Below are 24221 nucleotides of genomic sequence, written 5' to 3' on the forward strand. Positions count from 1 at the left end.
ATTTTGTACCCCTCTCTGAGCAACCTCACAGATTGTTGATCTGCGCCTCTCTTCTCCCAGGCTTGCCAGAAGTTCTTGAGTCTGGCACCTACTGCTGTCTGAAGATGCGGGCAGTCAAACTCTGCCCTTAGAGGACTTGGATCCTTTCCTCTTCCCTTCGGCACGAGCACCTCCCCTGCTGGAGGCTCTGCCACGAAAGGGCGGGATAAACCTGGACACAGGAGTGTCTATCCTAGGTCTGGCAGACAAGGCAGGCAAAGGGGGAGCTTTGCAAGCCGAGGACGCAACTAGATCGTGGGTGTCCTTCTGCACTAAAGACAAGGCAATTTCCTTAACCAAGACTTCAGGAAACAAGCACTTAGACAAGGGCGCAAAGAGTAGCTCGGATCTTTGGCATGGCGTCACTCCTGCTGACAGAAAAGAGCACAGAGACTCTCGTTTCTTAAGGACTACGGACGTGAATGAACCGGCAAGCTCGTTGGACCCATCACGGACGGCCTTGTCCATGCAGGACATAATGAGTAAGGAAACATCCCTATCGGCAGAAGAGATTTTCCTACTCAGGGCTCCTAAACACCAGTCCAGGAAGTTAAAGACTTCAAACGCCCTAAATATGCCTTTAAGAAGGTGGTCCAGGTCCGAGGGTGACCAACAAATCTTCGAGCGTCTCATGGCAAGGCGGCGGGGAGAGTCTACAAGACTTGAGAAGTCGCCCTGGGCAGAGGCAGGAACTCCCAAGCCGAGAACTTCTCCCGTGGCATACCAGACGCTCGATCTAGACGAGAGTTTAGATGGGGGGAAGGCAAATGCTGTCTTCCCTAAACTCCTCTTGGTCTCTAACCAATCGCCTAACAGCCGTAAAGCTCTCTTGGATGAGCGAGAGAGAACGAGTTTAGTAAAGGCAGGCATGGTAGCAGGAACGCCTAAGACAAACTCTGACGGCGGCGAACGAGGAGCCACAGAAATAAAGTGATCAGGGAACAACTCTTTAAAAACAGCCATGACTTTTCTAAAGTCCAAGGATGGTTGAACTGCTTTAGGCTCATCTAGTTCTGAAGGCTGATCCTCAGGCTGTGGTTCACCAACGTCCTCATCTGACAGTTCCTCCTCCGATAACTGATGAGAAAACAGCAAAGGTGTAGGCAACGTTTGACTCGCAGAGCCCGGTCGCACAGGTGCATACGTGACGGAGCCGGACGCAGCGTCCTGGAACTGCTGAACAGTCTGGGAACTGTCAACAACAACAGGTGCGCGAGGACGCACAGCGTCCACCCGAGACTGTTTAGACCGTCTGGGTTGTGCAGTCAACACCATACCGGGTTGCGGAGGTTGACGCACCGCGTCAAAACAAGTCAACTCTGATGGTTGATGAACGTCCTGAACGTCACCAATCGCATCAGTGCGTTGCCTAACGTCAACGTGCGGCTGGAAATCCACACTGGGTCGCATCGGTGGAGGTACCACCCCAACTGGTTGACGCGAGAAAGCTACATCCACGTCAACAGGACGCACAACAGAACGCTTGGATGGCTGATGGCCAGTAGGTTCAACGGTAACCTTCTCAGCGTTGTAGTCCTCCATCAAGGACGCAAGCTTAGACTGCATGTCTTGCAGTAACACCCATTTAGGGTCTACGGAAGCAGGTGCGGTAACAGACGGGGTTAGCGAATGAGACGGCACAACTTTGCCTCTCTTAGGCGGCGAGCAGTCATCAGATGACGGCAACGGGTCCGAACTGTCCCAGTGGCTACATCCGGGACGTTGGACTTGTCCTGAAGGGACCGACTTACGCTTTAAAGGTCTGGAGACCTTGGTCCAAGGTTTCTTACGTGAAACACCTTCGGACGACGAGGTAAAAATGGGCTCTCTCGTCTTACTTAGGTAGGGGCGATCTTGGAGAGATACGCCTGATACCTTAGAGGGAACGTCTGTTCGCTGATCAAGGCCTCTCGAACCCATGAGTCGTACGACATTGCTTCTCCCCTGGGCTTGGGAGCTTGCAAGAGGTCCCGGACTAGGAGGACGACAGGCACGAACAGACGAACCCTCGAGCGCAACACTGTTCACAACACTTTGCGTAACACTAGGCACTTTGACACTATCCTTCGTGGCACTTTGGCACTTGAGTTCCTTTACGTCCGCCATGAGTTGATTTCGGTCACTTGCTAAAGCCTCAACTCTCTCCCCCAAGGCATGAATAGCACGCATCATGTCTGCCATCGACGGTTCCTGAGTGCTAGGAGGGGGGTTAGGAACAACCACTACAGGGGAAGGAATAGGTTCAGGGGCATGTGGAGAGGAAAAATCTACCGACCTAGAAGAACTTCTCCTTACCCTATCTCTCTCTAGTCTGCGTGTATATTTATCAAATTCGATAAAATCGAATTCCGAAAGGCCCACGCATTCCTCACACCGATCTTCCAATTGACAGGTTTTACCCCGACAATTGGAACAAACAGTGTGAGGGTCGAGAGAAGCCTTTGGAAGACGCCTATGACAGTCCCTAGCATTGCACTTTCGAAACTTGGGAACTTGAGAAGGGTCAGCCATTTTGAATTAGTCAAGGGAAAATTCCAAAAACGATCTAAGTCATCAACAATTAATCCGATTCAAAAAAGAGTTCAAGGATTTATTTGAAGAAAAACACCTGTACTGCGAAAGCTCAAACCAAATTAAAGTACTTCACCAAATATGATGGGAAAAACTCCAGGTTCAACAGCGAGTAAAGTACGTCTTGTCGACACGTCGACAGAGAAGAAATTGAAGGTTTTGTTTACATCGAGAGTGGTATCTGGCCGACAGTTGGCGCTGGTGGGCACACCCGCAACCTGCATAGCGATCGCTGGCGAGTTTTTTTTTTATGTATGTGTCTGTCGAGCAACAGAGTTGCAGCTATTATATATTCACCGGCTAAGTTAAATATTTAAAAAAAATATTTTCATAGCATTTTTTTGCAAGGACGTACTGGTACGTCCATGGGGGTAAAGGGATGAGTTTTGTTAAACGTACCAGTACGTCCTTTGGGGGTAAAAGGGTTAACAGCGGCCCCCAACTGGACAAGGTCAATCAGGGCTACCCTGGAGGGCAGGCCCTTAAGCCCCAGGGAAGCCCAAATCTGAAAAAGATCATCGTTAGACAAAGATTCATTAGCAACAACCTCCCCCGGAGGAGGAGGAGGAACCGCCCCGCTATGGGAGGCGATGCCCTCTCCCCCAATCCAAGATCGGGAAACAGAACTAGGGCCTGCGCTCCCACTCGGCAGACTCTCCTTAGGAGCCGGACGAGGGGGAGCTTCGGAGGAGGTTTGGGCGGCGAAAGAAGAGTCCCGAGAGCCTTCCTCCTTCAAGGCAACCCCGGAAGGAGAACGGTCTCTCTTGGACTTCTTCTTACGCCGGCGGCCAAACCTCTCCCACTGGGAGGCAGACCACTCCCTGCACTCACTACACGTATTCTCTTTATCACACCGTCGGCCTCGACACTGCGGGCAAAGGGTGTGAGGATCTGTGTCCACCGCCAACATAAAAGTACTACAAGGGCAGCCGGCAATTCCAGGGCACTTGCGCATAGTGAACAATAAGGGTGAGGCCAACTTCAAAACACACACACAAACTGAAAGAAAAAGCAAAAAAAAGATTAAGGCTGTCAACGAGGACGATGGACAGACACGTCTGTTCATCGCCGGAGCCAAAAGTGAAGTGAAGCAAATCACCGGTGTGTGGGGGGGGGAGGGGTAGCAAGCTACCCATTCCCCTACCCCCGCCAACTAGCGCGGGGGTAGTTAACCCTCGTTAAAAACTATTGGCTCGTCATTTCAGCTACGCCGAAAGGTAAACCCAATGTAAATAGCGTGGTTTGTATTTCGGTTACAGAACAATTAGGATCTAGAAGACATTACACTAGAAGCAGCAACGGAAGTAATGGGCAGCAATCCTGAACCTGACAATTAGAGACTAAGCAAAGGGGTCTGCCCCCTTCTATAATATTCCTGATGCCTCTTAAGATAGGAAAACCTAATTGACATTAATAAAAGTAGCTGATCATCCTTTATCCTTTACCTCTTCATCCCTAAACCCTACAATAAAAGTGGCTGATTATCCTTAACCTTATCCTTATACCACCTCCTCCCTCTCTTACTCATCTGTCAGTGATCACAGCAATATTGTAGGCAAAACTGGGAATGTGTGTATATAGTGAATAAAGTAAATAAAAGAAGTGCGTTTGATTCTGGTAAATAGTAACCATGAAGTACCCCCAAGAGAGGGACCAATGAGACCGACATAGAAAATGCAATTGATGTCGTCCATGGCCTGGGAATTCTTTTGCAATGACAGTGCAACTGAGGTCTTTCAACACGATCTTCAACATTGGGTTTACAATCAAGGCAAACCAGAGGCGGCCCAAAATTTTCTCGAGTTGCGTCTGGTGGAGAAGCAGTTTGAAAAAACGAATCTGACTTTCCTTGGAAGCTTTTGTTAGGCTAAAGTGTTTTCACCATCTTCCATTGAAGACCTAACCACTGTAATAATCTTCTTGGGATTGGCTGCGAGTTTGCGTACTTTACCAGTAATCCTAGATCCTGATAAACCTGCAAGACTTGATATGTGTATTAGAGATAATTCTTTCCTCTTTACCTAAATCAGCCAGTCGTTAAAGTAAGCCATGACCATTACTCAATGTATCCACAGGAATTTGACCACTCCCTTTACTAGCTCTGTGAACACGCTTTTTCAGCGATATCGAGGTCAAACGGCATTACTTTGAACCTGTATAATCCCCAAGCTAAAAACCCTAGGCATAGGGCCATGGCAATGAGTGTCTTTTAGATCTATAGTAACGATCAATCCAAAACCCCTAGTGTAGTAATTCGCAGATATAATAATAATAATATTTAATGGACAAAAAATATATATTCAGAAGATTTAAAAAGAAAACTCAGTCCAAGCTCATGCGGAGCAGAGCTCTTTGGCAATTCGACTAAAATAATATAATCAATTAAGAACAAAAAATAAAAAGTTAAAATTGACAAGCAGGATGATCATCATTTTGAATGTATCACACCTGATGTGTGTTGAGGAGACTTCTCTTTGAAGTGTCTTACTTTGGTATCCTACACTACATAACTGCCCTAGAATTCTAAAAACCTGCATTTTATCCCCAAGACTCATTTTTCCAGCATCCTACTTAGGAGTCCAGTTCCAGAATTCTGGTCTGATGAAAATTTTAAATGACCCCCAACCAAAAGTCTCAAATGAATGAGATCTGCCTTTATACACAACCCCTAGTTTCCCTTGTAATGTCCCCAGTAGGACCTCTCCTTGCTCTATAAACAAAATTTGACTAACCATGGGATTGGGCATCTCCTTGGATGAAGAAGCTTCACTGATCCTTTTCCTCCAGAGGAAACAGATGTAGACAAATGCGTGGGATGGGTAAAAGGAACTGGCCAATTCACCTGCAGTCCATATACTAATGGATGATGGAAAGACTGAGCCTTATATCACTCAAATGAGTGTGCGAATAAAAGATGCCAGATACTCCCATGCGAAACAAATGGCTCCATCTATTGAGCGAATGGTTAAACAATCTAAATTTATCATATTTGTTCATAATTTGCATTACCACGTCAGTATATTTTAATTTTATATTCATGACATTCTTAAATTTTAGGTAACTAAATTGAAAATTTACAAATAGGTACATATATAGATTAAGATTACATATCCCTATGTTTCTGTCTTCTTTTTTTCAGAAACTTAATAATTTAGTTACTTTTCTTGCAAATTTAAGTATTGTATATTACAATAATGTTTAGATGTTCTATACAATATCATGCTCGAATAAAGTAAAACATACTGTATGTCTGATTTATTAAACTTAGCAGCAAGTGCATATGTGTAGGCCTACATTTAATTACTGTTTGTAGGGCAATGTAAAATGGAGATATTATGTGTATATAAAATACAATTGTATTTTTATATTGAAACGTAAATCTATACTCTTTAGTAATATAAACTCATGAATGTATAAATATACAAACAAAAGGAACAAAATAACTCACTAAATTGTATCACACATAAAAATAATCAAAAGGGGATTGGATATAGAAATAAGATTGCATACAAACAAAAATGCAAGATAAATCACATGCAAATGAACTTTAATAAATTATATATAAATACTATAAAAAACTCAGTAAATAATATTACACATAAAAACCAAATAATAATAATAATAATAATAATAATAATAATAATAATAATAATAATAATAATAATAATAATAATAATAATAATAATAAGCATACTAAAATTGCATCATGAACTACATGTAAATGAACTCTAATATAACTATAAATATGAAAAACATAATACTAGAAAAAAATTTCTTTAAGAATTAAATACATAGTGCAAACATAAGACAAAGCAAGTATGCAAACATAGAAAGCACAGACAGTAAACACACATTCAATGTACATGAAACTAGAAGAAAAAAAAAATACAATTTACAAATACCGGAAAATTTCAGTCTTCAATTAGGAAATAGAATAAAAAGACAATTTTCATGCAATTATAAGTTAAATCAAAGATAACCATAATACATACTACTAAACGTGTTCCTACCGACAAATATGTCAGCTCCTGAGAAATATATCATATTAAAAGCTTTATGACCAAAAAATAAAAAAAGTTTGAAAAAAAAAAATGTACAGCGATGCCTTGCTTTGACCTTATATCCAATATCAGTGGAGCTTACTTATGAGTAGAAAATATTTCATGTATTATATTGTTAGTACTCACCGTTCTTTATCCTTAGGGAACCTGTGAAACACCATATGAGGATCGGTTTCTTTTCGTTTACTGCAAACACACACTTGTGTGACCTATTCACTGTTGGCGCCATGATTTCGTTTGTGTCAACTGTCAAATTCTAAATATAAACAAACAGACGACACTTTGGAGTTGGCAACTAGTATTTTAACATTCGTATTTTGAGCATTTCTATCTTCCTTCAGTATGTAGTCTTTGATTGCGGCCTTGTGAAAGGGCCACTTCTGTTTTAGGAAGGGCCTAAAAACTTTCCTTAATGTTTCGGGAAGTTAGGTGCTCATTGACTTTGCATTGCTTTAACTTTCTCCAATATGGTTTGGTGGAAGAGAGGTTTTCATGAAGCATCACTAGACAGAAATTCGTCCACTTTTACCTTTCCAAGATTGCAAGGAGCCATGTGGCACCTCACATTGAACTTTGCTCTAATTAAGTTCTGTAAAGTTTCATAGATAGGTTAGCACAGTAGTTTTACTACCGCAGAGGTGGTCATCTAGGATCCCATTATAGCTCCCACTTTCACAGAAGGTGACAGACTAGGTCAAACAAAGTAGGTGGGGCACTGAATTCTGTACTCCTAAGATGATCTGGAACCAAAGGAAAATGGCAAACTAATTGATAGGTACCTACATGAGCATCCCAATTTTAGGGAGAAAGATTTCACAAAAACCTTTGTTCTGTGAATCCCTCAAACTCATTTGGATATATCTAAAAATTAGGATACACTTTGGGCAAGGTAAAATCTACTTTTAGCAGCACCTCTCTCATTGACTTCAAAACTATTTTCACCACTTATGATAAGAATGGAATGCTTTGGTTCAGTATTGTCAATCCAACCACAAGCATCAAGGAAATTGTGGTCTAAAAGAAAACCTCCAGCATCTGAAACTGCATCCACTGGGGTATTCAAAGAAAACTATATTTTTTATCAGAAAAATATTTTGGGGCATTAGCTGGGGACTGTTTTGAGAGACAAATCCTTGAACCTCCATTGTGAATAGGGAAATACCAAAAGGTTCTCAAATTCCATATCGAATGACAAGTTTGTACTCTTATTACAAAAAATATTCAACTGGCCAAAAAGCATATCCATCGTATGATTGCCGACGGTTTCCTACCACCTCTCCCTGATCTATATCCATGGAAGCCGCCGCCTCTGCCCCTTCCTCCTTCGTTTCCCACCACCGAGCCGGTAATACTTGGATTGGAAGGAAGAGCTCCCTCTGCACCCCTCTGATAAGGCTGTTAACCCAAAGGATCAGCCACAGCCGGTTCCTCAGGACTACGAGTAAGAGGCCCAACTGGAGCTTTCCCAAGAAGCTGGTAACTTGGAGGCCCACCCACAGCTAAATCTCTACAACCAAAATAAAAAGCCCACACTGGACCCTTCCTAGGAAACTGGTCACTGAAGTCCAGCCACAGCGGAAAGGAAGCAGACGGTGGGATGAATCTCGCTGGAAGGGCAGCACAATGAATGGGCTGATAGTAGAGGGAGAGAATCTAAGCCCGTACTATCATGGCTATAATTAAGGTGTCCACAGGAGATGCAAGTATACCAAATCCAGGCGGACCGGTAACCTGCCTTGCAGTACCGTGGGTAGGATCCGACTTAAAGATCTGCCTAACCACCAAGGGGTGTTGCTCTTGAGGAATACCTGTTAGGAATGACCGAAGCCTCTTCTGAAGAACCCTGCAGTAAAGCTGCCTCCCCTTCAGACATTAGGTTGCACTTTGAACCAAAATTTATTACTGTACCTGGTCAGGGTTGGGTCAGCACAACTCCATTTCCTCAACCGCTAACTGCTGTATCTGGAGTTGCAGCACTGATGAGATCTTTGTTGGGTAAATACTAATTGGACTGGGCAGTCTTAGCAGATCCTTTCACCCACATTGAAAGAAGAAAGACGGCCATATCTCTGAAGCCTTTCATGTGGGGATCCAAATTCTGAGCAGAATGGATCCAGTGCAAACAAATAGAACAATTGAAAGGTCCCCAAGTCCTGCCCCAATCAACGAAACAAGTCACTATGCTAGCTATAACACTCGTAACCCATATTTAGTGTTAGCCAGGTTATTAAATCCGACCCGGACTCATTTAATTTTGCCTTCATTCATCTGTAATAAACAAAAAATGGAAATCTCAATTATATCCATATCTCTTAGGAGAGGGGTAGTATTATTCCCTCCCTTGCAAAATACCATGCCAACATATAGGATCATAATCTTATTCCACACTACAATGTAGTTGACCGTGTGTTTTACTAGGCCTACAGGTGTGGAAAAGCTAACAAAATAATGTAAGCCTACCAAATCTCCAGATACGAAGATATTTTTACATGGGGAGTAATTGAGACTTAGCAAACCTAAATGACTAACCTTTTACCTTCAATATCATATGAGGGGTCATACTAGATTAGCCTTCTCCACAACAATACTGTAGCTGAACCCGTGGCCTAAATGTTACTGGTATTGTAACAATGGCTAGTATGGGAATAATTTATTCATCGTAGCTTTTGTACTTAAAGCCCTGTCCACACGATGGAGCATGCTCGACAGGCAAACAGTGATACCAGACCACAATAGTTAGTAAGAATGAGGGTTAATGACGTCAGAAGCGGGTAAGCAACAGACAGGGATCTGGCGTCATACATTGTTGCCAGATCCCTTCTTCTTCTTCTTTAGATTGCTCGGAGCTTCTCTCCGGACAGGGGCTTTTTGACGGTGCGTCTAGCCCCACTCCTGACGTCGTCAACTCTCATTTTCACTAACTATTGTGGCCTGGTATCACTGTGTGGACAGGGCTTTACGCTCCTTTACCTACAGTATTGTCATTTATGTTTTCTAAGTTTCAGACATTAGCTGTGCCCTGCCCTCTGCTGGACACCCATGATTGAATTGGTGCTCATTTATCTGTTAAAGTCAACAGCCTGTGAATGGAGTAGGCAGAGTAAATAATGTTACAGTCTAGATTTAGTTTAATGTTGAACCTCTTCACATTTGTAAAAAATTTGAAAATGAATAACACTTTTGAAAAAGCAGTCAAAAATATACATTTCTCCTTTAGTGATTTTGATGAATTTCCAGGAAACAATCAATTGCTGTGAAATACAAAACTAATCTGGGGACTCCTAATGATCTAATGTGGTGTGAACATTTTAGAAGGGAACCCTACGATCCTATATGATTCTATTTCTATCCAAACAGTATCAAATTTTCCTCGAAGTGGTTGGTCAGCTCAGGCAACCTTTATTTTTTCATTATGCATGAGACGTTATTTTCCTCTCAAATGTTGTCATTAAGAAAAGAAATACTTTTTATTTTCATGTTTTATCTGTTCCTCTATTTACACAATGTAGTAAATTTAAAACATTTTCATAGCCAGGTATAAACAAGATTTGACCTGAAAACAGCCTTATCCGAGTGGCTACATTTGGTTAAACCTCTTACTGTACTTTGTAGTTGGGTCCTCCTTGTCCAGAGTCAAAAAGGGGGTGGTGCACAGTGCCATATTTTTATTTCTTTTTCCCCGATGGATTTGCCTGTGTACAATGTGTATAATTGAGAATGACCTGATGACAGGCAAGATCCCCAATACTCAAACTGGCGGTGAGAGAGAACATTGGGTCGTCACCACCATGTCACGTTACCACTGAGTCACAACCACTGTGACCACCAGTGCCCCTTCTGCGTCACTGCCTCTGCCAAATGTCAGTAGTCTGGAAATTCCAGTGACTGGAGGGGTCCAGCACCCTCCAGGGTTTACAATAGTACTCTCACCTGTACCAGGTTTCTGGGCATCTCCTGCTTAGTGGGCCTCCTGCCTCCCCACTTGATTTATCAACCAACTGGTTTAGTCCACCAGAGATTCCTGCATGTGGACTATGGGATAAAATCTTGGGTGACCAGGCAGTTTGCCAGACCAGGAAAGGTTCCACCAGCAGAGACAGGTCAGGGATAACACAAGACCAACCATACCAGTAATGTCAACTTTGTCACAAGAGTCAACCAGTGAAGATTCTGGCGACGCTCGTAACTCATTCTCCAGTGTCTGCTCAGCTGACAGTGTCTCTACTGAGAATGCCAAAGGTCTCTAGTCAGACAGCCATCTATCTGACTTGTTCAAGGCCCTTGACTCTAGGAAGAACCCCAAGCCTAGGATCTTTCAGTTGGAACCTGACCAAAGTTATACCCAATTCCTTAAGGATTTTGATGTTTACTGTGCTTGTAGGTATACAGCAGGAAGGCGGTATCTGAAGGGGAAAATCAAGCAAACTCGGTTCCAAGATTTCCTACCAACCTACGAAGGATAACCTCCAACTGTTTCTGAGAAGTCCGAGAGACAAGATGCTGAGAGAAAAACGCGATCCAGCAGAGCAACTTGGGAGGGTGAGCTGTTGAAAATTTATGCTGTACAGTTGGCTTCATTGTATAGGTAGGCATACCCTAGGCATAACCTGGATGGTTGAATTGAATATGGGATTTAGGCATAACCTGGATGGGAAGGAGCCAAGGGAAAAGCTCCTAACCATTCCCAGTAAAGCTGTGAGGTGGCGAGAGTAATTTCAGGCGAACACCAATGTCTCTGCCGACTGTATATGTCCTGCACTTGCTGGGTCTCCTCAATGAGGTAACTTGGCAAAGCACGAGGAATTGCACATAAGTGATGTTGGAGTCATGGCACAGCTCATATGCTGACAGGGTTGCCATGGCTGCCCACAATCATTGACCTGGTCCTGAGCAAGCCTACCCACGCATATCTCGACCTGTCCCGAAGCCTGCATATATGGTAGCCCAGTATGCAGCCTTCTTAAAATGAGATTATCACTCCGACTTACAGGATTACGAGACGACCATTTAGACACTGAAGGGAGAATTAAGAGTTCTCACTTTCCAAGCACCATCAAGTTGCAGTGTCTGACAATTGGTATGTAAACCAACCAGCTTACAATAAGAGAGGTCAAGAACATCAAAATCAACATTTGTTGGGATATCTGTTGCTTGTGCATAAACAAAGAAGTAAACAGAACTCAAGGAAGGAGCCTGATCTTCTGACTTCATCGGAGTCTAACTCAAAGGCAGCAAAGGTGAAAATCCTGCATTTTTTGACCAACCTAGAGAGTTGTGGACAACATGATAGCAATACTTACGTCTCTGCTCAAGGTTAATAAGACACAATAGCAACAAAGTTTATAAGACACAATAGCCTTATGACAGGAACAAAGTTTATAAGACACAATAGCCTTATGACAGGAACAAAGTCCAAGAGTACCTATGAAAAATAATGCTGGAACAAAGCTTGGAAGATTTCCAAGTTGATTGTGTGTCAACTGACAGCCGTTATCGAGACTACTCAGCGAGATAACTGCCTCCTAGTAACCACTGCTAACTACCAACACCTCGTTATAGTTTTAACTGCTGTATTCCAGCTTTACAGTTATCATTCCTCTATGTGAAAGACGATGTTTTGTATTGTGCCGGAACAAAAGTTTTGTATTCAAAAGGAATTTTTCCTACAAGTCCTCCACATTTTCCATTAAACAATGTCTGATGGTCATAATATAGATTGAAAAAAAAATTACCAAAAATTATTTCCAGACATATCATTTTGTTCAATATCCCATTAATCAAAATAATGTAAGGAACATCAGGAAAATAACGCAAGATTTTTATATTAAATTTTATTCGATCTCATACACAAATATATATCTTGACTCTTACTTTAAATAAATCTATCACACAACATAACCATTATTTACAAAATCTCAGTATCTTATCAGCATTATCTACATCACTCCACAGCTTCCAAGAAACTTAAAACAATGATGGAAAGAGTTCATTGAAACTTTCAATATCTAGATTTGACTCGCAATCTTCACTGACAGCTGGTGACTGTACCATCGAGACTGGGGACTCGACTAACTCATCCAAATAATCATGTGATCCATTATTTTCGAATGAAGCTTCAGATTTAGGAGATAATACGGATTCATACCCTGATTCTGAACTGCCGGAGGATCCAGGGCTTGGGATGGTCACTATGTCTTTTAGGAAATCAAGGATCTGTGCTTTGCTGATAGGTGAAGGTGCTCTCACATTTATTTGCGGACTTTGACAGACATTCATGTTGTTTCCAGTGGTGCTCATGCTTTGAAAATCGAGGAAATCCTTCAAGATATCTGGTGTAGCTACCTCCTGGTTCTGGACAGGAGAGGACTGCACCATAACGTTTGATGTGGTGTGGTCCATACACGACACATTCTCCTGGTCTAGAGCAGTGGTTAGTTGTGCAATAAGTTCATCTTCAGCAGGTGTAAGATTCATATTCAACTGTGTTTGACATCCTTTGGTGTAATCATGATCATCTACATCCCAACTGGATTCCACGACTGTTGGTGTGGTCCCCACCACTTGCTCTTCAGTTTGTGGTTGCTCGGAGACCTCTGCAACTGGTTGGTGAGGAATGAACTGTTGTGTGCTAAGCTTAGAGACAAAACTGCTGTGTTGACCCAATGTTGGCATAGTGCACTGAGAACCATGATCCTCAATACTGCCAGCACACTGATTGCCCGCTGCAGGGGAGAGGATTCTGCTGATCCAACAATCTGTGAGCTGACAGGGACCATGACTCCCTCGAACACTTGCGCTTTCTGGGTCTCACTTCCGCTGTGGTTGCTCTCAACTTGGTTACTGTTCAATCCACACACGCACTTTGACAACATAGATTGCAAAGCTTCATTTCTTTCTGTAAGTTCGGAGTTTTGTTCTGTGAGTAGAGCAGTTAGATCTGTTAATTCATTCACATGTTCTGATAATTCGGCAAGCTGTGCTTCTAGCTGATCCATTCTCAACTTTTTTCTGTCTCTCGCTGTTTGGGCAGCAACTCTGTTTTTAAGTTTTCTGAAAAAGAAAAACAGTAGCTTAGTTTCACAATGCTTTGACAATACCACATTACATAAGTTCTATTAGAAATTTTCCAACATCACCACACAACTATAACTATATACTGTAAATGAGATCAATACTTTATTTTACTCTTGTATTTCTTTCTAGGATAGGATAATGCATGGATGATCTGTTCTTAACACTCGACAATGTACCCGAGACCTAAGTTTCAAATCCAGCCTGGCATTCAAGGAAATGAAAGATTATGACCATTTCAAAAACCTTTCTGCTTCAAGCAAGCATGAATCAAATAAGAAACTGCAATTTGAATGTTAAAATTCAATTCCCATCAAATCAAATTCTTTACTTTTTATAAGACTGGCTTTTCTTGTGTCATACTTGATCCAAATGTTAAAACCTAATACCTTTCTTGATAGAGAAGAACAATACTGATAAATTAACATACAAGGAACAGAAAGGTTAAATTAATGTTACATATATCAGCCATTCTTGAACAGAATTACATTATAAGTATATTAAAATTACAAGGAAGGCACTTTACTTATTATTAGAAAGAAAAAATTATGCCACATGAATTACTCTGTCCACAAATAAGAAGGTACTTTTTTTGCAATTTTTTTTTTAACATTACTACCAATACAAGTAAAAATAAATTTTTCAAGCAATTAGTATTTTTCTTTATCAAATCTGAATTCTTTAATAGGGGTATGTCTTCAGTGATGTCATACTACTCCTATGAATTCTTTAATAGGGGTATGTCTTCAGTGATGTCATACTACTCCTTCTGAGTGGTTGGAAGGGAACCTCAGTTTGATAGGGAACCAGAGTTATAAGGGCTGTATGGCTCTGAGGGCTTTCTTGTGAAAGGCTAGAATAAGGAATCCACTTTTTATCTGAACTTGATACAGCACCTCAATAGCCTTAAGTCATCTACTATGAGTGATATCAATCACATCACGCATGGCAGCCTAAGAAGGAACCAAACTGTCGGTGCCATCGTACCTACGTAAACAAGCTTAACCTTGTGTGATTGAATTCAATTCAAGAACACTATTAAGTCAAGTACCCATACTCAAGTGGGTTCCTCCTCTCACCGCTTAATCTCAAATATCAGCATGCTTGGCGAGTGCCGGCATTCGTGCAAACTGCGTTTGTTTCTTGCCCTCCAAACCTTAGGCTCTATCCACACTACCGGGCAGTCTCCGACGGGCAAACAGTGATACCAGACCACAATAGTTAGTAAGATTGAGGGTTAATTACGTCAGAAGCGGGAAAACCACAGACAGGGATCTGGCATCATAAAGTGTTGCCAGATCCCTGCCTTTAGTTTTCCCGCTTCTGACGTCATCAACCCTCATTTTCAGTAACTATTGTGGCCCGATATCACTGTTTGCCCGTCAGGAACTGCCTGGTAGTGTGGACAGGGCCTTAGTGTTGCTTCCTATATTTTCCGAAGAACATTTACTATCTTGGACACTTCATCTCTTAGTAATGTTAAAAGAGGGTTTGTTGATTGCCAGTTCCAATCATCAAATTCAGCTATGAAATACAAAGGAAGGTCAACTACAAGCACATATGCCTCTGCTAGGCTAGCATAACCTCACTGAGGGCTGTCCAGCTTTGTTAAGGGGGATTATTATTACTATGATTGTACTGCAGTCAGTTTCTGGATTAATGCTAGCTGAATCCTGACATGTTCATTAGCCTATATTAGATACTTGGTAAGGTCAGTATTGAGGTGGGATTGATCTACAGTGCTTATTCGACTATATCCCAGGTTCTTTAAAAGCTTTATGTTAACCTTTTACCCCCAGGCTATTTGGAAATTTCCAACCCTTAACCCCCAGGGGGTTATTTTTTTCCCAGCACATTTTGCAGTATATTTTTTTTTTAAATAGCTCTAACAGCCTTAATTTTTGTCATAGAGAGGTCAGGTTGGTCTCATTTTCTTGGTAAATGCCTGAATTTTCAAAAAAAATTATCAAAAATATGAAAAAAAATTTTTGTAGCATTTTTTTGCAAGGACGTACCGGTACGTCCATGGGGGTAAAAGGATGGCTTTTGTGAAACGTACCAGTACGTCCTTTGGGGGTAAAAGGGTTAAGATAGTATTCTTACATATATGATGGTATTGAAGTACTTGACATGTTGATAAAGAATAAGTTGGGTTGATGTTCTTGCCCTCCTACAATTGGGTATAAGACCATGAAGTTGAGGGCACTGATCGATCAGTCTGCTGTTGTTACAGCAGATATGGATATTGGAGGCAGAGGAGACATATGTGATCTTCTCCTCTTAGGACTGGGTAGGCTAACATTATTCTCATAACCTTTTTGTCGCTTAAAGCTGGAATAATTGGCTGGTCCATCTGCACCCTCCATGATCACCAGCTTCCAGGGAACCCTTCAGGTTACCAACTTGCTTTCTGGAGAAACTTCAGGGTGGACTCTCTCTTTCCATTTCTGCTGACTCAGCTGTGGCTGGACCTTCAGGGCATCAGCTTCCGAGGTCAACTCCAATGGGGTCTTTTCCATACATTTAGGGATTTGTCTGTGGTTTCACCATCAGGATTTCAGATAACAAAGAAGGATCCAAGCAGTGTCTTTCTTTCTGTTCAAAGTCAAGAAAGCTCAGTATTGGAAATGGGGGGGAGGGGGGAAATTTTAGGTGACAATACCTTGCCTGCTGACAACCATATGTGTTCTGACAGAGTAAATTAGATGGCATACAGCTGCTCACTGCAGGAAGCTCCCTCAGAAGAGAAAGTGACATGCATGTGATTTTTCCATATGTCAAATTGTAGTCTTGCCCAACTATGGGAAGTGGACCAGTCGCCCACTCCTGGCTAGAGAAGCCTCAGCCTTCCATTTCCCATACTTAGGGTCAAGAATTATGTCACTTCCTGTGCTGAAATTGGTCAATGTCTTATTTAAGGTTTGCCAAATGACCCATATGTGAAACATGGAAGAAAGCGAGTGAATGGGACCCGAAACCACATGTTAAGTGGTTGTTTTTGATGATGATGATGATTGTTAATATCATTAATACTAGTTAAGCTACAACCCTAGTTGGAAAAGCAATACGCTATAAGTACAAAGGCTCCAATGGGTAAAAGCGCCCAATGAGGAAAGGAAATATTTTAACTGAGATGTGTGCTCTCAAGTGCGAACTCTAACCCAAGGCCGTGGAAGACCATGGTACAAAAGCTAAGGCACTACCCAAAAATAGAGAACAATGGTTTGATATGGGAGTGTCCTCCTAGAAGAACTACTTATCTTAGCTAAAGAGTTTCCTTTACCCTTACCAACAGGAAAGTAGTCAATGAACAATTACAGCACAGTGGTTAAATTTTCAGTTATCCCAGTACCGCCGGGTGTATGAGGAGAGAAGAGAACGTGTAAAGAATAAGTCAGATCATTCGGTGTGCCAGTCAAAGCACCAAATAACACTAAAGGTGGTGGTGTCTTGGCCAACCTAAAACCTCATACACCAATGCTCCCAAGTGCATCTATTGAAACACCCTAAGAGTTACAGTAACAAGTCAAATTTTGATGAGGGTCAGCAAGACGAAAGGAAGGAAGCCATATTGGAGGTAAAGTAAAAGTGACCAAGGAATGCTGCAGACCCTTAATCAGTGCCTATACTGCAATACTGTCCACATTCTGAGGTGATGTGTAAGAAGTCACTACCCCAAAATGGGTTAGGTGGCGCACTTAGGTTAGAATGTTAACCCCTTTCCAATTCTATTCAAGGTATAGAAAATGAAAAGGCACCATTGGTGAAGATAGGGAAAGGGGATCACAGGGGACAAAGTTCCCCATGTAAGAAAGGGGGAAAGAGATGCAACCTAGTGGTTAGTTTAAGATACAGCCCCGTTCTTCTCCTGAATCAAGGTTACCTGGCCATGAGAAAATGTTGAGTTTTACATAAAACACACATGAACTATGTATTTTCACAACTAGTTTTGGTATAGTTTATAAATATCTAATGCACGGTATAACTATTTTAGTATTTCCTCACCAAAATGTGCCAATTCCTCACTGGGATCCTCAGTATTGATTAAAAATTGGGGAGGAAAATTCACAAATATCAGCAGTCTGTATAAATCACAGATGAACCAGTTGGGAAAATATTGGGTAAATTATAGAATGGTGCAATAAATGGTTAATAGAAAACAAGACTGGTTATTATTGTATTTTGTAATGTTTTGAATGTTTTCTATAAGGATTACTGGTGGACATCTATAGTTTTTGTTATGGTGGATCGACTACAACTGAAAAGCTACGGCTTTGTGCTAGATATCGGCATCAATTACATTCGAAACACCCTAAAATAGAGTGTATTTGTCTAATTGTGCTAATATTCAATTTACTTTATTAAACTTTGTTTCCGTAAGCCATCGTATTAAAAAAAAAAAGTTTATCGCAATCAAAACAGAGTAACTGTAATGAAACACTGTCAAAACACTATAGCTTTTGTTTGCCAGGACTTCCAAACTCATTGAAAACAGGGTTTGGAGCCTTTGTATATCAGCGGCCAGTTCCTCCCATGTAGATTAAAAATGGACATCGATTAACCTAAACTTTCCCCCTAACCGAACCTACAAGCCGTGTCCTTACCAACTTACCTAATGGGGGGCTAACGACCCCCTGCGATCCCCCTTACACTGCTGTATTTTAAGTTAGTCATAATCTACGTACAAGTGGCTGCTATCATACATAAACCCCAAAGGGTTTTCCATCCCATTTTCTATGGCGTGACTTGTGACAATGCTCCTCGTATTACTAATACTTCCTTACTTTAGCTAATTATTTATTAGTTAATACTCTGCCGTATGCTAGCTTCACTCGCGATTAAACATCATCTTGCTAATCCTATGTTCTGCAAAGCGGAACATGAGTTATAGCTTCGCTCTCCTCCATCTGTTGAAACATGGACTTTACTTCCATTTTCAATGATCAGACTAAATGTATCAAACACGTTTCTACCCTAAGTTTTATTATTTGCATGGTCAATAGAACAAGGGCTATGATTACGTAACATTTTCCAATATTGAAAATAAACAACAGGTTTAAAATATAATACGTTGGGCCCTTTATTCGAGGTGTATGTATGATAGCAGCCACCTGTATGTATGATAGCGGCTGACTTAGAGTACGGCAGTCTAAGGGGGGTCACAGAGGGACGTAAGGCCCTCCCCTTGGGTAAGTAGCGAAAGACACGGCATATAGGTTAGGTATTATGGAAAGGTTAGGTTAGTTGATGTCCATTTTTTATGCAAGCAGGAGGAACTGACCGCTAATATACAAAGGCTCCCTTTGTTGTTTGCACAAGGAACTCATGACAGCACCACCACCTACCAGGGTTTTTTTTTTCTTTTCTGAATTACCGGGTGGAAAGAGGCTCTTACGATGTGCTGTCAAAACTTGCAAAACTTATTTTTTATTAAAATCTATATCTTCGTTATTAGTGGTTTCTGCCACTAGTATATGGTATTCAAAATAGGGTATTTGCAAAGATCTATTCAATTATGCAAGTTTCAATGTCCAGAACCATTGTATATCAGCAGCCAGTTCCTCCCGTGTGGATTAAGAATGGACATCAACTAAATTGAACTTTCCCCCCTAACCTAACCTACACGCCGCGTCCTTACCTACTTAACAGGGGGGGGGGGGGCTAACGCCCCTCTCCGACCACCTCACACTGCCATATTCTAAGTTACCCATGATAATATATACAGGTGGCCACTATCATACATACACCCCCAATATCCTAATGTATGATAGCAGCCACCTGTATGTACTATTATGTTTAACTTAGAATACGGCAGTATAAGGGGGCGGGTAGCAAGGGGGGGGACCTATTAGGTAAGTAGGTAAGGACACAACTTGTTAGTTATGTTAGGGGGGAAGTTTAGGTTAGTTGATGTCCATTTTTAATGAACGCGTGAGGAACTGGCCGCCGATATACAAAGGCTATGGGGGCTCTTATGATGCGCTATGACGTCAAAACTTATTTCTTATTAGAATCTATACCTTCATTAGTGGTTTCTGTCAGTAGTATAGGGTATTCAAAAGTCTATTTGCAAAGATCTATTCAATTGTTCGTTTCAATGTCCTAACTAATATTGCATCCCTCTATAAGCAAACCAAATACTTAGTTCATGGTATTAAATTAAAGGACCACATCCCCCCTTCCCCCTCAAAATAGAAAGACAAAGAACAAATTGACATTTAAAGGCAAAATCAATCAATGATCAATAGTTAAGTCATCGGTAGAGACGCTCATTAAAATTGCAAGATGATTGACCTTTAGGAGTAGCTTCAGACTTGAACATTTCTAATAATTTATATATAAGTGAATCGATATGAAATACGTATTATTTTTAAGATTAAATCTAGTAAAAGATAGGAGTATTATTGCATAAGCTGCCATTGTTCGATAGCTTGAAAATATGGCATAAAAAACATTGTTATATTATTATTATTAATATTACTATCCAAGCTACAACCCTAGTTGGAAAAGCAAGATGCTATAAGCCCAAGGGCTCCAACAGGGAAAAACAGCCCAGTGAGGAAAGGAAATAAGGAAAAATTCTTTCATTGGGAATTATTGACAATTCATGCAATTTTCCTATAATTCGTACCATAATTGGTCGCTTGAAATTTATGAAAACAATAAGTATAATGGTTAAAAAACAACATAGGGTTTGAATATATGAAAAATCTTTTTAAAATAAATTAGATCTTTACCTTCTCATGATCTTTTCCTCCATGGTCAAGTGGTCCAAACGCTGCCTCTTCCTCTGGGGTTTCCCTTGCCCGTCCTCGTCCATATCGTGAAGCTCTTCCTTAATGACGGAGACGTAATTCCCCGTCAGAATATTCGTCAGCTGTTTCCCAGCGATGGCTGTAGTAGCTGGACTGGGTGCTGGCAACACCATTGGGGTCCCAGTCATGTTCTTCGGGAGGGTTATGACTATTGTTTTAGCCGTCGCCATTTTTCCACTTTTGTTATTGTTCTTACGATATAATATTCACTAGTAACGTCCTTCGGCTGCTTGTTGGCCTTTCAAACACTAGTGATAAACTAGACGGACCACCCTCTTCCACGACCTCTCTTCTTCTGGAATGTCAGATTGCAATGCGCAATGCGCTGCGCAGGCCGTATCTAGTGTGTCAGATGGGTTGGTGTAAAAATCCTCAAAACTCATGGTGAAAAATCCCCAAAACAACCCTAAAATCCCCATTTCCACAAATATATATTTTTTTCTGATCATGTAGGCTTTACTAAGAAAGAAATTTACTCACTACACTTCATATAAGTGTAAGTAAACTAAGTGCAACAATATAAAGGTTTACTCATCTTTGTTTTTCCTTCATTGAAATTTGTACAGAATATCCCCATCGGACACCAAAAATCCCCAAATTTAGGGATAAATCCCCATATCTAGCAGCACTGATGATGCGCAGGCTGTAGCCGATATAACTTCTACTGCGCATGTGCCGGAGAAAGATGGTGTGGTGCTTTCTCATTGGTTGATCTTTTTTGACGTAATGTTATCGGTTAGATTGTTTTTATTCATATATTATGGAATAAAGCATGTGCAATATAGCACATATGTGATCTTCAAACATATAGAATTACATATTAAACATTGAAACCTCAGGAAATAGTTCAATGGATCTATTTACATCTTCAAAATTAAATCTAAAAACACTAATTGGGTACTATACAGCTGTTGACGTCATTCATTGACGTCACATGCCAACATGGCACTGTCTGTGTCATCCTCAAATCCTTTCACTTGTTCTCTTTTCTGATGCAACAATAAGCATTTCTTATGTAGGAAAACAACGGAACCAGAAACGCCCTTATTTATGTGTCATACAGTACTTCTGTAAATAATACTGCAATAATAATGTAGATTGTTAATTCATAAATATTAAGGAATTGCTTCGTAGAAGTAACTTGCTTTAAACAAGGAAAAGTAGAACTAAATTATTAATTAGGTCGAATGGTATTGATTTGTAGCCTACAAGTCTCTTTACTGAGCAATACAAACATACAGGTACAATAAAATTATGAAATCTTACTGTAATCCAGCTAAATTAACCAAACATAAAACGAAATTGGTGAAGGAAAACAACTTTGACAGAAAGCGTAACAAAATGACAGAAAAATTTAATTATAGATACAGAAGGGATAAGGTTTATTTACTAAGATATTCAAATAAAAAGTTTGATATATAAAAATTTTTCCACCATTCTAGCAAGAATAAACACACACACACACACACACACACACACACACACACACACACATATATATATATATATATATATATATATATATATATATATATATATATATATATATATATATATATATTACACTGCGAAAATTAGTATGAAATAGTGGTTGCTAAACTAGTGATAACATAAAACTAGCCTATAGATCATTGAGGCTAGTTAATGTATAAAACTCAGATATGAAAATAAACTCAAGGGTTTTTGCAATACGTAACACCAGCTATGATAATAATCAAAGCTAGTTTGAACAGCAGGATGCTATTAGCTCAAGGGCTCCAACAAGGAAAAATAGCCCAGTGAGGAAAGGATGCAATTAAACTACACGAGAAGTACTGATCATTTTTTTCTATCTTTTATTATGAAATACGCATTTACAATCTCACAGTTTATAATATATATATATATATATATATATATATATATATATATATATATATATATATATATATATATATATATATATATATATATATAGAGGCCTATATATATATATATATATATATATATATATATATATATATATATATATAGGCCTATATATATATATATATATATATATATATATATATATATATATATATATATATATATATATATATATATATATAGGCCTCTATATATATATATATATATATATATATATATATATATATATATATATATATATATATATATATATATATATATATATATATATATATATATATATATATATATAGGCCTATATATATATATATATATATATATATATATATATATATATACATCATAGTATATCTACTAAAATATATATATTTTTATTTTACATATAGTGTATATACAATTGAATTTTCCATTTATCTAAATGTTTTCACATAAAATACTTTTTAATAAACGTTTTTAATCTTATTTTATTTACATTAAAAGTATTTATCATTCTGCTTTTAAAATATTTAAGTAATTACGGGTCAGTAGGACTACTTTTACATTTTTTTTTTTATTTTCATCGTAGCTCATCTATCATTTGTACTCAGTACTTCGTGTACATACTCAAATAAAATTTCCATACTTTTATTCTCTATATACATATTATTTATATGCCTACAAATTGATTTCCAGTGAAATAAAGGATGCAGTTTTTCAATATTTGGAACATAGGCCTATTTATCATTTTTCATTAATAACTCATATATAAGGATACGAGGGCATCTTTTAAGCACTTCGTAAAAAAATGTTTATCATACATTCTTAAAAACTATGTGTAAAAATGGTAGTCCTGAAATTGACATTAATTTTCTAATAAAAATGTGGCTCTGACTTTACAATTATCAATTGATTACCAAAGTCTTTTTTGTAAACTTTTCTGAAAAATAATAGGCCTAAACATGACTGGTTTTGCTTTATACTGAATATCAGTAATCCCACAACCACCTTTATGTAGGCCTATGTGATAAATAGCTAATAAATGCAAGTATTTTAATGATGCAATAATATTCGAGATTTCGACTCCCTTTGTGCAGTGCATTCGAGAACGCCCGTGACGTAGATAGTGACGTCACCTCCGTGACGTAGACAGTGACGTCACTTAAGTGGGCGGTGCCGTAAGCAGTCTCATTTTACGGATCTGACGCCTTTTAATTTCAACAAAAACATGGGTTTCCTTTCAATAGGTTTACAGTTCATACTTTTTTATACTTTTAACATATTCCTGGTATACCCTACCTTTGCTAAGATTTTACAATTTAGTATATTATTGCTGTTTGAAATGTGGTTAACTTTCTGTTATGAAAGATACTAATGAATTTGTTTATGCTTTCTAAGTTTTTTAAAATTCATATCTGGACTTGTTGAAAACTATTTCTATGATATATATCTAAAATTTTACAATATCCGTTCAACATTTGTAAACCATGATAAAGGCCATACCCTCTCTCTCTCTCTCTCTCTCTCTCTCTCTCTCTCTCTCTCTCCTCTCTCTCTCTCTCTCTCTCTCTCTCTCTCTCTCCGTCTCTCTCTAAGAACTATCACCTGAAGCTTTCTCATATTCTTTGATAACATTTAAACATTCTTCTAATGCCTTATCATAACAAGTAATAACTAAAACACATCTTTCATATAGAAATTATAACAAGATACTTATGTCAGCCTTTTCAACATAAAAAACATTTGCTGCAAGTTTGAACTTTTTGAAGTTCTACCAATT

General features: G+C 39.6%; 1 protein-coding gene across 1 annotated transcript; it reads right to left on the reverse strand.

The window, feature by feature from the left end:
- Positions 1-12487: 12487 nt before the first annotated feature.
- On the reverse strand, positions 12488-20831 carry LOC137635931 (X-box-binding protein 1-like). Its single transcript, XM_068368375.1, is given in 3 exon segments — positions 12488-13268; positions 13271-13721; positions 20480-20831. Coding segments are annotated over 3 exon segments (1332 nt in total). The 5' UTR covers positions 20728-20831; the 3' UTR covers positions 12488-12635.
- Positions 20832-24221: the final 3390 nt, after the last annotated feature.

The sequence above is a fragment of the Palaemon carinicauda genome, unplaced genomic scaffold (genome assembly GCF_036898095.1).
Source record: "Palaemon carinicauda isolate YSFRI2023 unplaced genomic scaffold, ASM3689809v2 scaffold2, whole genome shotgun sequence".
Taxonomy (NCBI): Eukaryota; Metazoa; Arthropoda; class Malacostraca; order Decapoda; family Palaemonidae; genus Palaemon; species Palaemon carinicauda.